Raw genomic sequence first — 12764 nt, forward strand, 5'->3', positions numbered from 1 at the left:
CTTGCATCTAGCCCCTTCAACAATGATCTTACCTGTTCATGAAGTGTCTCCCTCTTTCGAGTGCAAATGCTTGATTCCTCTGCATGACAGTAACCCAGTATATCCCCTGTATATTTGAACCCTTTCAGCACTCAAATTGTCTTCACGTCGCAGCAAGGAAAGAGAAAGAGGCATGCATTTGTTGACAAGCAGTTGCTTTTCATCTTTGGGGTAAAAAAATGACAAATAAGTTGCTTTTCGTGGCATTTTCTTGGTAGTTCCTGTCCAGATTTATAAGGATTTAGCCTATTGTGCATGTTTTGGGCGGTTTGGAGCATATATAAACTCCACACTGTGAGGGTGACTTAAACCAGCAAGTGTGCAGCATGACTTAAATGACTTTCTTATTACTTTGCTCCTGATCCAAGTTGATTGAATTCCGCCTCTTAAGCTGCTCATGTCCCGCCTGATGTATATTTTTGTTTCTCTTTGCTGTAGTTAAACACTTAAATGGGCCTCGGGAGAGAGAGAGAGAGAGGCTTTATATTTAGATCAGAGGCAGAGCGTTTTTAACCATCTCCGGGCTGTTCCTGCTGCCTCTGCTGGGAGCGTGACGCGGATCGTGATTCCCACAGCTCTCCGCTCCGCCAGAGCCGAGTCCCTGTCAGTTTAACAAGGACTTTCGCACATGCTAACCCCGCCGGATCCGCCACTGTGCTGCTAAATCAATCACAGCTTTTGTAGGGAACGCGCTAAGCTATTGTTTGAGGTTTAGAGACGGCGTTAAGTGTTTCTATATATTGATTTTGCGCTCAGAAGGCTTGGGATTTAGGTGACAATCAATATTTGGGTAATTTCGCTACCACAGACAGAGAATAAGAGCCTCCAAATGGAAAATAACTGCATGTGCTGTAGTGGCAGAAATGATAGTTAGTAAAGCAAAGAATGTCCAGACTTACAATATGGTAGTGGTTTAATATGTTTGTTTTCAGGGGAGTTAAATGTTCATGATCCACAGATTCCCGATCTGACCAATAAATGGCAGAAACTTCATTGAATTTGAGCTAGCTTTTAGCTCAGGGGACACTTTTATACGCCAATTTAGATAGAAATCTCAAAAGGGCTGTACATTCATTAATGATTTCTAACTAGACTTTGACCTAAATGCGGTCGATGGGTTGACAACAGCTGAAAACATCTGGATCGTTCATAATTTGTGATGTTTGGTGGCTAGTGCTAAAGGCTATAGGGAGAATACATTGAGCGAGCTAATGCTAACAGACTCTGAAATGCCTCCCCAACATACTAACTGTCCGTATACGTTATGATCGTACGCCGCTTGTCCTTTTTAATTCTATGGCAGTAGCAATAGTTGAAGGAACAGGCCACCGTTTTTCCATACTGAGATATGTTCTTACCTGAGCTTAGACGAGTTGATGGGTAACTGTCTGGTCTTTGTTCGTGCCCGTGGGAGTGCGTGGTAGCTTCTAACTTCACACCGTTTGGAGCTATAGGAATACATTGGGAAAGGCTAAATGGCAGGTACGCATCAACTCGACTAACCTCAGGCAAGAACATATCTCAGTATATAAAAATGGTGGCCGGTTCCTTTAATTAGTATCTATTTGGCCGAAACTACTTCTGGTTTGGTGAAGGCAGGAGCAGTTCAAGATGAATTCTAAGCTTAACAAGTTCCACATATTCATCCGCCTTGTGTCCACAGATATCCACAAAATACAGGTCAACAGTCACAGCTCCCCTTCCCGTCGCTCACCTGGCTCCACCCTGTAGGCCCCGCCCAACACACCCAAACAGTCACGAGATTCAACAAAACACATACATGAATTTATCTTATAGACAAATCCCTATATGGTCTCAATTTATATAGCGCTTTTGCACCAACATTAGCCACTAAAAGTACTTTACATCAAGGAACCACTCACCCATTCACACTCTCATTCATACGGCAAACACGAAGGCCAAATCCAAAATGGCCTCTCCATGTGTGCTTATCTTTCAGGTGTGAGCAAGTTGTTTATCTCCAGCTTGTGCCATGATTTGCTTCTCATGTCTGAAACCACCATCCATCCATCCATCCATCCATCCATCCATCCATCCATCCATCCATCCATCCACTAAATTCTCTACTACGTATATTGTAATTTAGATCAGGTCTGTCGTTGGACTTCGAGGACTGAGTGAGTAGAGACTGAACTTTTCCTGAGCTTGTTTTTCCAGTTTCTCTTTGCTTTTATGCATCTCTCCCTGTACTCTGCGTCTGCCGTGAGCCATCTGACAAATGCATCCCTTTCAGCGCGAACAAAGAGGCCGAGAGTCGAGAGATCGCGGAGGAGCAAAATGTGCTTCAGAGCGACTTAAAACATCCCACAAAGAGGCCGCACCATCTCCACAGACCACAGCGCCTTTGTCAGCCTGAACCTTGTTGACTTATGGAGTTTCTGTATTTGTGGAGAATATCGGGATTAAACGGAGGAGCTCAAACTCTCCGCTGGACTCTGCTGCCGCTGTGTCACGTTCGATCACGGAGTCGTCAGCTCTGATTCAAAATGACACTTGCTCCGTGTCGAGGCTCAACGCTGTTTGCGCAAATCACACCACACTTTGTTTTTGCTCTCACTGAGACAAACAAACACGGGACGGGTTTCAAAATGGAGCTTTGATGGACATGACGCGCAACGACAATGCAAATTAATACCATTTACTGACCTCAATACTTTCATTTGATGTAATCTTTTAAATGTGTGAATTTACTTTGTTGACATTAGATGCAGGGGTTTTCAGAGGGGATCTTGTTTATGTCTTTTTGAAAAGTAAACATCTACTTTTGCCTTTAGATATATGAAAGATGTGCCAGGCTGGAACATTCTGTGTCTGTAGGAGCTGTTTTGAGAAAATAGTGTTTGAAGTTACAATTTCCCATTTAAATCTCTGGAGACTTTGTGACTCGGAGCAATAACTAAACACCTTATTGTAAAAGTTAGGCTATTATTATTTTTTAAGTAGAAGTTTATACGTTAAGGGAGTAAACCAGTAACTTGGTTTAAAGGAGTGTGTTTTCTTTGCGATGCTGTATTTGTACCAATGGGCGAGGAACACGGTTCTCCATGGTCCTCATGGTCCTCATGGTTTGGAGCTGACATTGCTGTAATACCACCCCCTAGTGGCCAGGGGCGACTCCAAGAGACACTTGGAAGCATTGATTCTAATAGGACTTCAAACGACCCAAGAACGGCTCCAAAGAGAGCCGTTCTTGGGTCGTTTGAAATCGCTATGACCCATGTAACCACGCTGGGGTGGGTGAAATATTTTTAACCACGCTAGTTTTTGTTTTATCAGCCCGAAATTTGGAAGCATTTTCAGTGCATTGATTGGCTCCAGAGCCTGTCAATCAAGCTCTGGAGCTCTGTGGAGGCTCCGCCCACCCCGTGAGTGCAGGGCTTCCCGCCTTTTTGCCCTTTTAAGGAACAGACTGCGTAGGAGGAGACAGGGCGGCCATTAAGGTTCACACAGGATTTGGTAACCTTTGCAATGAATGGGGCTGAATGGGACCCGCTCATGTTTATTATATTATATCTATGATTTGCAGCTTAGTTGCGCAGCTCCTCTGGTTAGTAGCTACATGTTCAGATTAAAAAGAAAAGCATTGCACCGTCATTAAGTGGTTCAGAAACTATGTGTGTTCTGACTTTATGAACATCATGGGAGTTCCACAAGGATCGATTTTGGCACCTGACCCTTTCACAATTTTTATAAGCAACCTGGAAAGTCATTTAGACCAGTGGTTCGGTTCTCAAAGTGGGGGTCGCGGGACGCTGAAGTGGGCGTCACAAGATGAATTTGAGACAATACTTTTTTTTAAACATTTCTGACATTCAATTTGTTTTACTTTGACTGATGACGGCATATTTTAAGTCAAATTAAGCCAAATATCAAAACATAGTATCCACACTGACTAATGTTTTGCAGCTTAAACTATTATAAATGCTTACACTGCGTTCCAAATTATTATGCAAATGACATTTTTCTAAGATTTTCTAAATTGTCAACTCAAATGAGAGTCAGCATAATTTTCAAGTCTTTAGCTGGTAGAGGATCAATTAAATGTGGTGGAAAAAATTTCCTAGTGATAACGGTATTTTTTTCAAAAATAAATATAGTAAAAACCTCAAAATCCACTGTTCCAAATTATTATGCAACTCATCGTTTCAATACATTTTAAAGCTTGTAATTAACTGAAAATGGTCATTTGTTGAATGTGTAGCATTAGGAGGTCATATTTACTGAAATCAAAAGCTATTTCAATCAAAAAAATATTAACAGGTCAAGTTATATTTGACCATAGGAGCCCTTGTGTGATAGCAGCTTCAAAATTCTTAAATCCATTAAACTTGTGAGTTTTTGGACAGTTTCTGCTTGGATTTGTTTGCAGGATGTCAGAATAGCCTCCCAGAGCTGCCCTTTGGATGAAAACTGCCTCTCACCCTCATAGAAGTGTTTTTTTGTTGAGGCTCCAAAGGTTCTCAACAGGGTTGAGGTCAAGAAAGGATGGGGTCCACATCATGAGTTTCTCTCCTTTTATGCCCATAGCACCCAGTGATGCAGAGGTTTTCTTTACAGCAGGACATGGTGCGTTGTCAGGCATGAAGAGGATTTTGTTCGGGAAAGCACGGCTCTTCATTTTGTAGCATAGAAGACAGTGGTCAGTCAGAAACTCCACATAATTTTCAAAGGTCATTTTCACACCTTCAGGGAGCCTAAAAGGGCGTAAAGGGGCCGACCAGCTCTCTCACCATGATTCTGGCCCAAAACATGACTCCGCCCCCTCTTTACTGACGTCACAGCCTTGTTGGGACATTGTGGCCATTCACCAACTATCCACTACTCCATTGATTTGACCATCCAGGGTTACACAGCACTCATCAGTGAACAAGATTCTTTGAAAATGAGTCCTCATGTATTTCTGAGCCCGTTGCAGCCGTTTCTGTTCATCAGCATTCAATGAACAGTTTAGGGGAGGCCCGGATAGAAGGTTTATGCACAACTGCAGCCTCTGGATGGGTCCTACACCTTGATGTTCGGGAGACTCCAGAGGCACCAGCAGCTTCAAATACCTGTATGCTGCTTTGTAGCATCTGTTCTCTTAATCTGATGTGTTTGTCTGGCAGAAACCGTTCATATTGTGCCTTTATCTGCATAAACCTGAGTGTGTCTGAATCATCCACAAATCTCTTATCTGTATGATGATTACGCTTAATCTTTCATGAAATATTGAAGGTTTTCATACCTAGACCAAGGCATTCAACTATTTCAAGCTTTTCATCAGCAGAGAGACCCTTTTTCTTTCCCATATTGCTTGAAAATGATGATCTGCATAATAAAGTGGAACACCCTTTTTCAGTAGTTTTTCCCTTAACTGGGCTTAACCTGACAACTAATCATCCCAGGTCTCTGAGATTAATGTCAGTGATTCATAGAGCCCCGAGACACGATACCATCCATGAGTTTCATTATTTTTTTATTTTTTTTTACCTTTTTGACACAAAAATACAATTTGCATAATAATTTGGAACACAGTGTATTACATTTTGCAGATGCGTTGTTGGTTGAGGGATTTTCGGGGTCACGGCCTCAGTATTGTTGTTGTTGTTAGTATCTTCAGCATTTCATCTTACACTTTACTCGATGCCTTTTATTCCTCTCCAAAGCTTTCTGCCATGAATCTACCGCACACATACATAACACTGGCATTTAGGTCTCGGCTCCCACGTCACACCACTGTCCCACTCCGTCTCCTCCTTCCTCTCTCTGATCTTTCCTAGTTCCTAATTAAACACAGTGTTTCCTTTTTTTCCCCCTCCCATGCGTCCCCCCCCCCTCTCTCTCCCTCCTCCCGCCTCCTCCTCTGCCCATATTCTCCCTGACAACACAGCGTTATGTAATCCGCGTCTCCCTGCATCAGCTATGCAAATTCAGACGCTTTATCATATATTTGCATGGGACTTTTCTCTCCCTCTCTCTCGAACCTCGCCACTTTGATCTCCTCTCCTCCTGTCTCTCCGAGCCTCCTTGTGTTCATTTCCCAACGCGGTTTTATTGGCGCTGTTCTGCCGTAGCCAATCGTTTTATATCTAATAAATCACGGCTCCCCCCTTTCCCTCGATACGTCGCTGCTTTCTCCTCCTTGTGGCCGCTCATCTCCAAACAAATTACCGTAATAGGATAAGCCCTCCTTTTTTTGGCAATAGGTGGCTTTCGGAAAGGGCTTTATTGAAAGTAAAAAACCCCCGTCCGTGCGGTTATGGGAGTGAATGAATTGTGGCTATCGATTTTTGCGCCACTTCTTCTTAGCGGCGTGCGGTAACTGGACGGAAAGACACACACCGACGGAAACTATAGAGTGAGAAGTTTACGAGAAGCCTTCCGTGACACAAAGTAACATGACATGTGACTTTCAATCACTGGTGTTAAATGATATGCTCTGCAACTTCTTAAAACAAGAGATGAATTCATAAACCAAGCATATGTGCAGAGTAGAAGCTGCTCTTAGAGATTTTGCACAATTGTACATTTTGTTGAAGCCTATAGAGTTCAAGTTACAGTCACAGTTACCATGGAGATCGGCCATCTTTGCTGCTGTTAGCATACATTTCCATTGACTAACATTGGTGGAGAAAAAAGCTGTGGAACGACTCCGTTATCTGCTGAGTTACTGCTGGTAAATAAACTCACTGTGGTTTTAATGTGAACTATAACTCCAGTATTTTAACTTTTAAGATGCTGCTGATCCCATAATGCTTAGTGATATGACGTCACATCTCCGAACTCTATTTTCTGAACTTGTACTTTGTTGTTCCAAGTGAGAAAGTAGACACACGTGTTTGAGAACAATTTTGGATCATTCTTTCATTTCACTGGAAAAACTGCTGTCTTATATGAGATAAAAGTGACTTAAAAGTGTTGAACGATCAGAATTTGTGCTCGTTTTGACTTTATCATTGCCAGTGGACTCCTCCTGGGACCGCCACCTTAACGTGGGGGAAGGGTTTGAGCACCTGAATGATCCTGGGTCCTGGTAGGGTCTCCCATGGCAAACAGGTCCTATAGGTGACGGGTCAGTGTGGTTCAGATGCCCCTTATGAGAGACCAACAGGCCCGGTTAGAACCATGAGGCCGTCCTTCTGTGGACCCACCACCTGCAGGAGGAGCCATAAGGGGCTGGTGCAATGGGACGCCACGACCCAGCAACGGAACAGTGGAAGAAAATGGATGGATGGATGTTGCTAATGGAACAAGAATGACTATCTTGCCTCTGACTCTTATTTTAAGTGTCTTACCTAATCCCCCCTTCTGAAGGTGCACACTGTTGTTGTGTTCTTGGGCAAGACACTTCGCCCACCTTGCCTCCAGTATCTGTGTACACTGGTGGATGAATGAGAGAGTGAATGGGTGAGTGGATCCTTGCTGTAAAGCTCTTTGAGTGCCTTAGGTGGAAAAGCAATATAGAGGTTGAGACCAAGTTATGTTTGTTCCATTGACAATCTGATCTGCACCGACTCAAAATCAGCATTAATTGTCTTAATTCAACCACATTTCAAGCCATTTATGTAAGATAAGACGTCATGTTCCCCACTGTTTTAAAACGTAACATCATTTGCAGATTCTGTTCACAATACACAATTTTTATATGAAAGCATAAAATCACTGAAAACCTATTTTTTTCTCATATTAATGCCAGTAATCTACAGCAAAAGTTTAGGATTGATATCTGAGAATGTAAAGAGATTCCATATTCACCTGCAGCGCCTCGCCTTGTACAAGCAGTTTTAAGTCATTTATCTAATTAAAGATGGTCATTTTTTCAGTGTAAGTGCTACTTTCCATGTCTCTAACCTTCTTTGCATCTCCCCCTCCCTCCCTTCTTCTCTCCCTCCTCTCCCTCCCTCTCTCTCTCTCCCTCTCCCGTAGCCACGAGCGGTCTAGATTCAGAAAGCCACCACCACCATCACCACCACCACCATCACGGAGACTCTGTCCACGGCAACGGAGGAGGAGGCGGCGGCGGCGCCAACGCTAACCGCGGCGCGCACTTCAGGTCTCCATGGCAACAGAGCGTGAACGTCTTCGGCTCGTGGAACAGGCCGGAGTGCGTGGAGGAGCTACACCAGCAAGCGCAGCTAAACCTGCAAAGCCTGCTACAAGGTAAGGACGAGGAGGGGGACATCTTTATCGAAGAATGTGATTTTTCTGTTTTTGAATGAAGAGCATGATCTTGAACGCAGATGGGTTTAGATTTGAAAGTGAAATGTTTTGCAGTAAGAAGATGCATCGGCACACTCAAGGTTGACAGATAATAAGGCTTTGGTTTTGGAGGGAACGGATGCATCAATGGAAATAGAAGAGCCCCTTTTTTAGTCCTGGTTTAGTCGTGATTTAGTCCTGGTTCTGCCTTTGGTTCAGCGCCTTGAGCAGCCCTATAAGGTCCTCGTTATCGCTTTGTTTTTGTCCAGCTTTACTCCTAGTCTTTACCTTTTTTACTCCTCATTTAGTCCAGTCTTAGTCACGGTTAAATCCCGCTTTAGTCCTTGGTGTTGTCTTTGATTTAGTGTCTTGTTCAGCCCTATTATAGTCCTGGTTTTTGCCCTGTTTTTTATTTAGTCCTAGTCTTTAGTCCTGGTTTTACTCCTCTCATTTAGTCCAGTCTTAGTCCTGTTTAAATCCCGCTTTAGTCCTGGATTAGACACTGGTTTAGTCTTGGTACCGCCTTTGGTCCAGCGTCTTAACCAGCCCTGTTTCAGTCATTGTTTCCCCTCCTTCAGTCCGGCTCTAGACCCCGTTTTTGTCCCCGTCTTATCCCTGTTTTTCGGTGATGTTTTGGTCGTCGGTGGGTGGTGCACGGCTGAATCGGCGCGAGCGGGAGCTGAGCTGAGAGGCAGAGCAGTGAGAGAGAGCGAGGGAGAGGAGGGAGACTGTTTACATGCCGCGCACTGCATGATCTGGGTGTGTGTCGGGCGCCGTCATTCGGAGTTAGCATGCGGACGGCACCGCGGAGATGTTATTGCAGCGGGCATGTCGAATACGCAGATGACACGGATCAGGCGTGTAAGCTCGGCAAATGCATGGGCTTCATAGAGAGATGTTTTCCAGCTGTTTGACCCTTTGGGAGGCGTGTGACAAGTCCATCACTGCAAACTGTTTCATGTGACGATGGAAAGCTGGATTATGATTTGGGTCGTGTTCGTGGGCGATCAATTGATATTGAAATGGAAACGCAAAGCCAGTCACAAAGGCTATAATATGATGTCCTCTGTAAGCAATAAAATGAGGTCTTATCATGTAAAAAAACCCCTGCTAACTTTGAAGTTCAGACCTAAACAAACAGGTGATTCATATATTAGTTTAGCTGTTCATAAAATTCCAGTTTTCCCCCAAATGCTCCATCACTTCAAGTCAAAAGCACTTGCGTCTGTACTTCACGGGCAATTACTTTTGCAGTATCAAATTTACAAAGCAAACGTCAGATCTTCAGTCGTGTATATTTAAAGGTAGTGTTAATAGTTCTTTGGGGGGAACATTTTTCAGAAAATTGCCCCCAGATCTGAGTTAAGCGTGTTCAAATCAAGACAATTAACTCATCAGGAAGCCTAACACTCACATGCTACTGCAAAAAAAGCAGCTTGAAAGAGGAAAAGGGACTATCTCCTTTTTCCTTAATCCTAAATCCTAATTAAGGCCTCGAGTTAAAGCGCACTGACTAGATTTTGGAGATTTCAACTCTTAATATATCATCCCCTATCCAAAAACTAGACCTGCTTCAAAAAGTTAAATGCTCCAAAGAAGACCGAAAAGTTTCCAAAATCCTGCTCACACGTGACAAAAGAGGAGACTTTATGAAATGAGCTCTTTTATGCCAGATTTAGCCTGACATCTTGGGGGATCATTTTCATCCGTGGAGCTGGGCAGGTTAATGGATTTTCCCACCAGAGATTAGCGAACGTGTCATGTGATGTTACTACTTAGATGTGACATGTGAGGTGGGCGAGCTGGGTGGTCGTGCTTCGAGAGGAATTAGCGCATTTTCCTCATATGGCGGAGGTGGTATTTTTAATGCTTCCAATACATAGAATAAACGATCTCATTAAAGGTGCTATCGCTGAAGCAGAAGTTGCAGTTGGAGATGAACACATTAAACACATGTCACAATATTTGCAAACCTTAACATCTTGTGAAAGTTAATTCCCGACATTAGCGCAGGGTTGTCCAAAGGCGTGCTTACATTGCGGTGTCAGGCGCCCTGTTTTATTCAATTATAGGGCGACTGTTTTGTTTTGTGTAAATCAGGTCCATAGGGAGTTGGTTTGAGCTCTGCAGGTGTCGCCGTCTCCTTCACTCCGTGCCTGACCCCTTTGTCCGCTCATCCATTAAACTATCGCACTGTTTTAGCTGAATGGACACTGGCATAAAGATACGGCAACAACCTTGAGCAATAATGTTATACAAGTCAACAGATATTAGGGTGTTTTCAGCCATTATTTTCCAAGCAGGGAGTAAAGATCAGGTTGTTTTGGCATGGATTACAAGCATTTTCTGCAAACAGTTTAAGTAAACCAGGTCATTCAGTACGTCCTTTTCAGGAACTTGAAACACTTATCTCACTGCAGGCTGATATCATGAGGAAGAGAGATCCAAAATCCCCTCTTAAACCTCAAATTCAAACCTGGCTCAGTATAATTTAGATTATGTTGCTGAAAATGTTGACCTTTATTTTTTCGTCATAAATAATTGCGGCCCCAACACTGATCCTTGGGGGCTGCCTCAAGCTATTTCAACTTACAGAGCAAAGACCTTCAAATTCTTGCCTCCTTGTTGTGTTTATTGCGGTGTAGACTTGATTTCTGAACCTGTCTCCAAAAGCAGCTTCTTTTTGGCAGTGCTGGTTTGAGTGCATTTGTCTGAGTTTATTTTAAGCATCAGATTAATTCATTTGATACGTCGCCAAGAACACACTTGAAAGGAGTAAAGACAACAACCTGGAGCAATAATGTTACATGAGTCAACAGATATTAGGGTATTTTTAGCCATTGTTTTGTAAGCAGGGAGTAAAGATCAGGTTGTTTTGACATGGATTACGAGCATTTTCTGCAAACAGTTAAAGTAAACCAGGTCATTCAGTACGTCCTTTTCAGGAACTCGAAACACTCATCTCACTGCAGGCTGATATCATGAGGAAGAGATATCCAAAAACTCCTCTAACTAACAAATATATCAACAAAGTAAACCTTAAGTTCACACCTAGCTCAGTATAATTTAGATTCTGTTGCTGAAAATGTTGACCTTTATTTTTTCGTCATAAATAATTGCAGCCTCAACACTGATCCTTGGGGGACACCTCAAGCTATTTCAACTTACGGAGCTAAGACCTTCAAATTCTTGCCTCCTTGTTGTGTTTATTGCGGCGTCGACTTGATTTCTGAGCCTGTCTCCAAAAGCAGCTCCTTTTTGGCAGTGCTGGTTTGAGTACATTTGTCTGAGTTTATTTTAAGCATCAGATTAATTCATTTGATACGTCGCCAAGAACACACTTGAATGGCTTCTGGGACTTGTCTACAAATAGGAAAGGAGTAAAAAGACAAAATGTTCCGTTCAAAAAACCTGTCTAGTTTTAGTGTTGGTTAAGTAAATAAACACTGAACAGCCTTGGGTACATGGCAAAGATTTTAAACTTGTAAACATCGGTGCGCTTAAGCTAACATGCAAATTGGAAGGAGTGACGGGAGGCATCAGGAAGACATCTTTAGATTGTTTGAGTGTGGGCGTACTGTAGTACAGTGAAATACATAATAAGATAAGTTACAAGATCAACAACATACCTACTTTAAAGTGGCCACAGGGGGCTAAAATGGATTTCACTCTTCTGCCAATTAAAAAAAGCTCCATACTTCACTCCATACTTGGTGGTGATAAGGCATTGTTGTAGCCTCTAGATTGACATAAAGGGGGGCAATATTGTTCTTTCATCAAAAACACACCAGTAGTTGTGTTTCAACCCACTCACGCATCTTTGAATCACCTTTGAATCTTCTCTATTGGCTATTTTTTTAGCATTGCTCCCAAAAACCTCCTCTTGTTTTCCGAAAAGCTTCTCCTAAAATGCTAGGATTAATTAATAACCCCTTAACACCCACCTGAACTGAGCACAGTTTCTCCAGTTTGGCACAACTCAAATCTAAAAGTTTCTTGGAAAAAGAATCAAAATAGCAAAGAAAATAGCAAGAAAATAAGGATAAGAAAAATGTGACGATAAAGTGACATAAATGTGACCAAAAAAATACAAAAATGTGCTGAAAAAGGGATGAAAATGTGCTGAAAAAGAGACAACAAAAAGACAAAAATGCTACAAAAGCAACAAAAAGTGACATGAAAAGCGATGGGAAAAGTGGCAAAAAATGTGATGAAAAAGAACACGGCACCGGTGCGAGGAAAAAGATCCATTTACATCAGTTGTTTTAGGTCTTAGCTTTCAAATGAGGCGTTACTTTGGCCTATAGGCTGTAAGTTCCAGTTAAGAAGCTTTTACATTTGGGTAATGTCGAACTGGAGAAAAGGTAAGAGGTTAATTTATCGCAAAGTCCTAAAGCCCTCTCTTTATTGAAGCAGCTACACAGCAAAGGGGAGCAAGAAGAGGGGATTACGGAGACAATGCTTAATAGCCAAGAAGTGAAACAACCGTATGTTCTGTTTCAGCTGTTTTAGATCAATTGAGCATT

At 42.6% G+C, this 12764-nt stretch overlaps 1 protein-coding gene across 2 annotated transcripts in view; it reads left to right on the top strand.

Moving 5' to 3' along the window:
- Window positions 1-12764, top strand: part of nhsl2 (NHS-like 2) — a 189317-nt gene that overhangs the window by 115700 nt on the left and 60853 nt on the right. For both annotated transcript variants that reach the window (XM_079579864.1, XM_079579865.1), the window contains exon 2: window positions 7966-8199. In XM_079579864.1, coding sequence (XP_079435990.1) covers window positions 7966-8199 — 234 coding nt within the window. The remainder of the gene's footprint in view (window positions 1-7965; window positions 8200-12764) is intronic.

The sequence above is a fragment of the Gobius niger genome, assembly GCF_951799975.1.
Source record: "Gobius niger genome assembly, chromosome: 21".
Taxonomy (NCBI): Eukaryota; Metazoa; Chordata; class Actinopteri; order Gobiiformes; family Gobiidae; genus Gobius; species Gobius niger.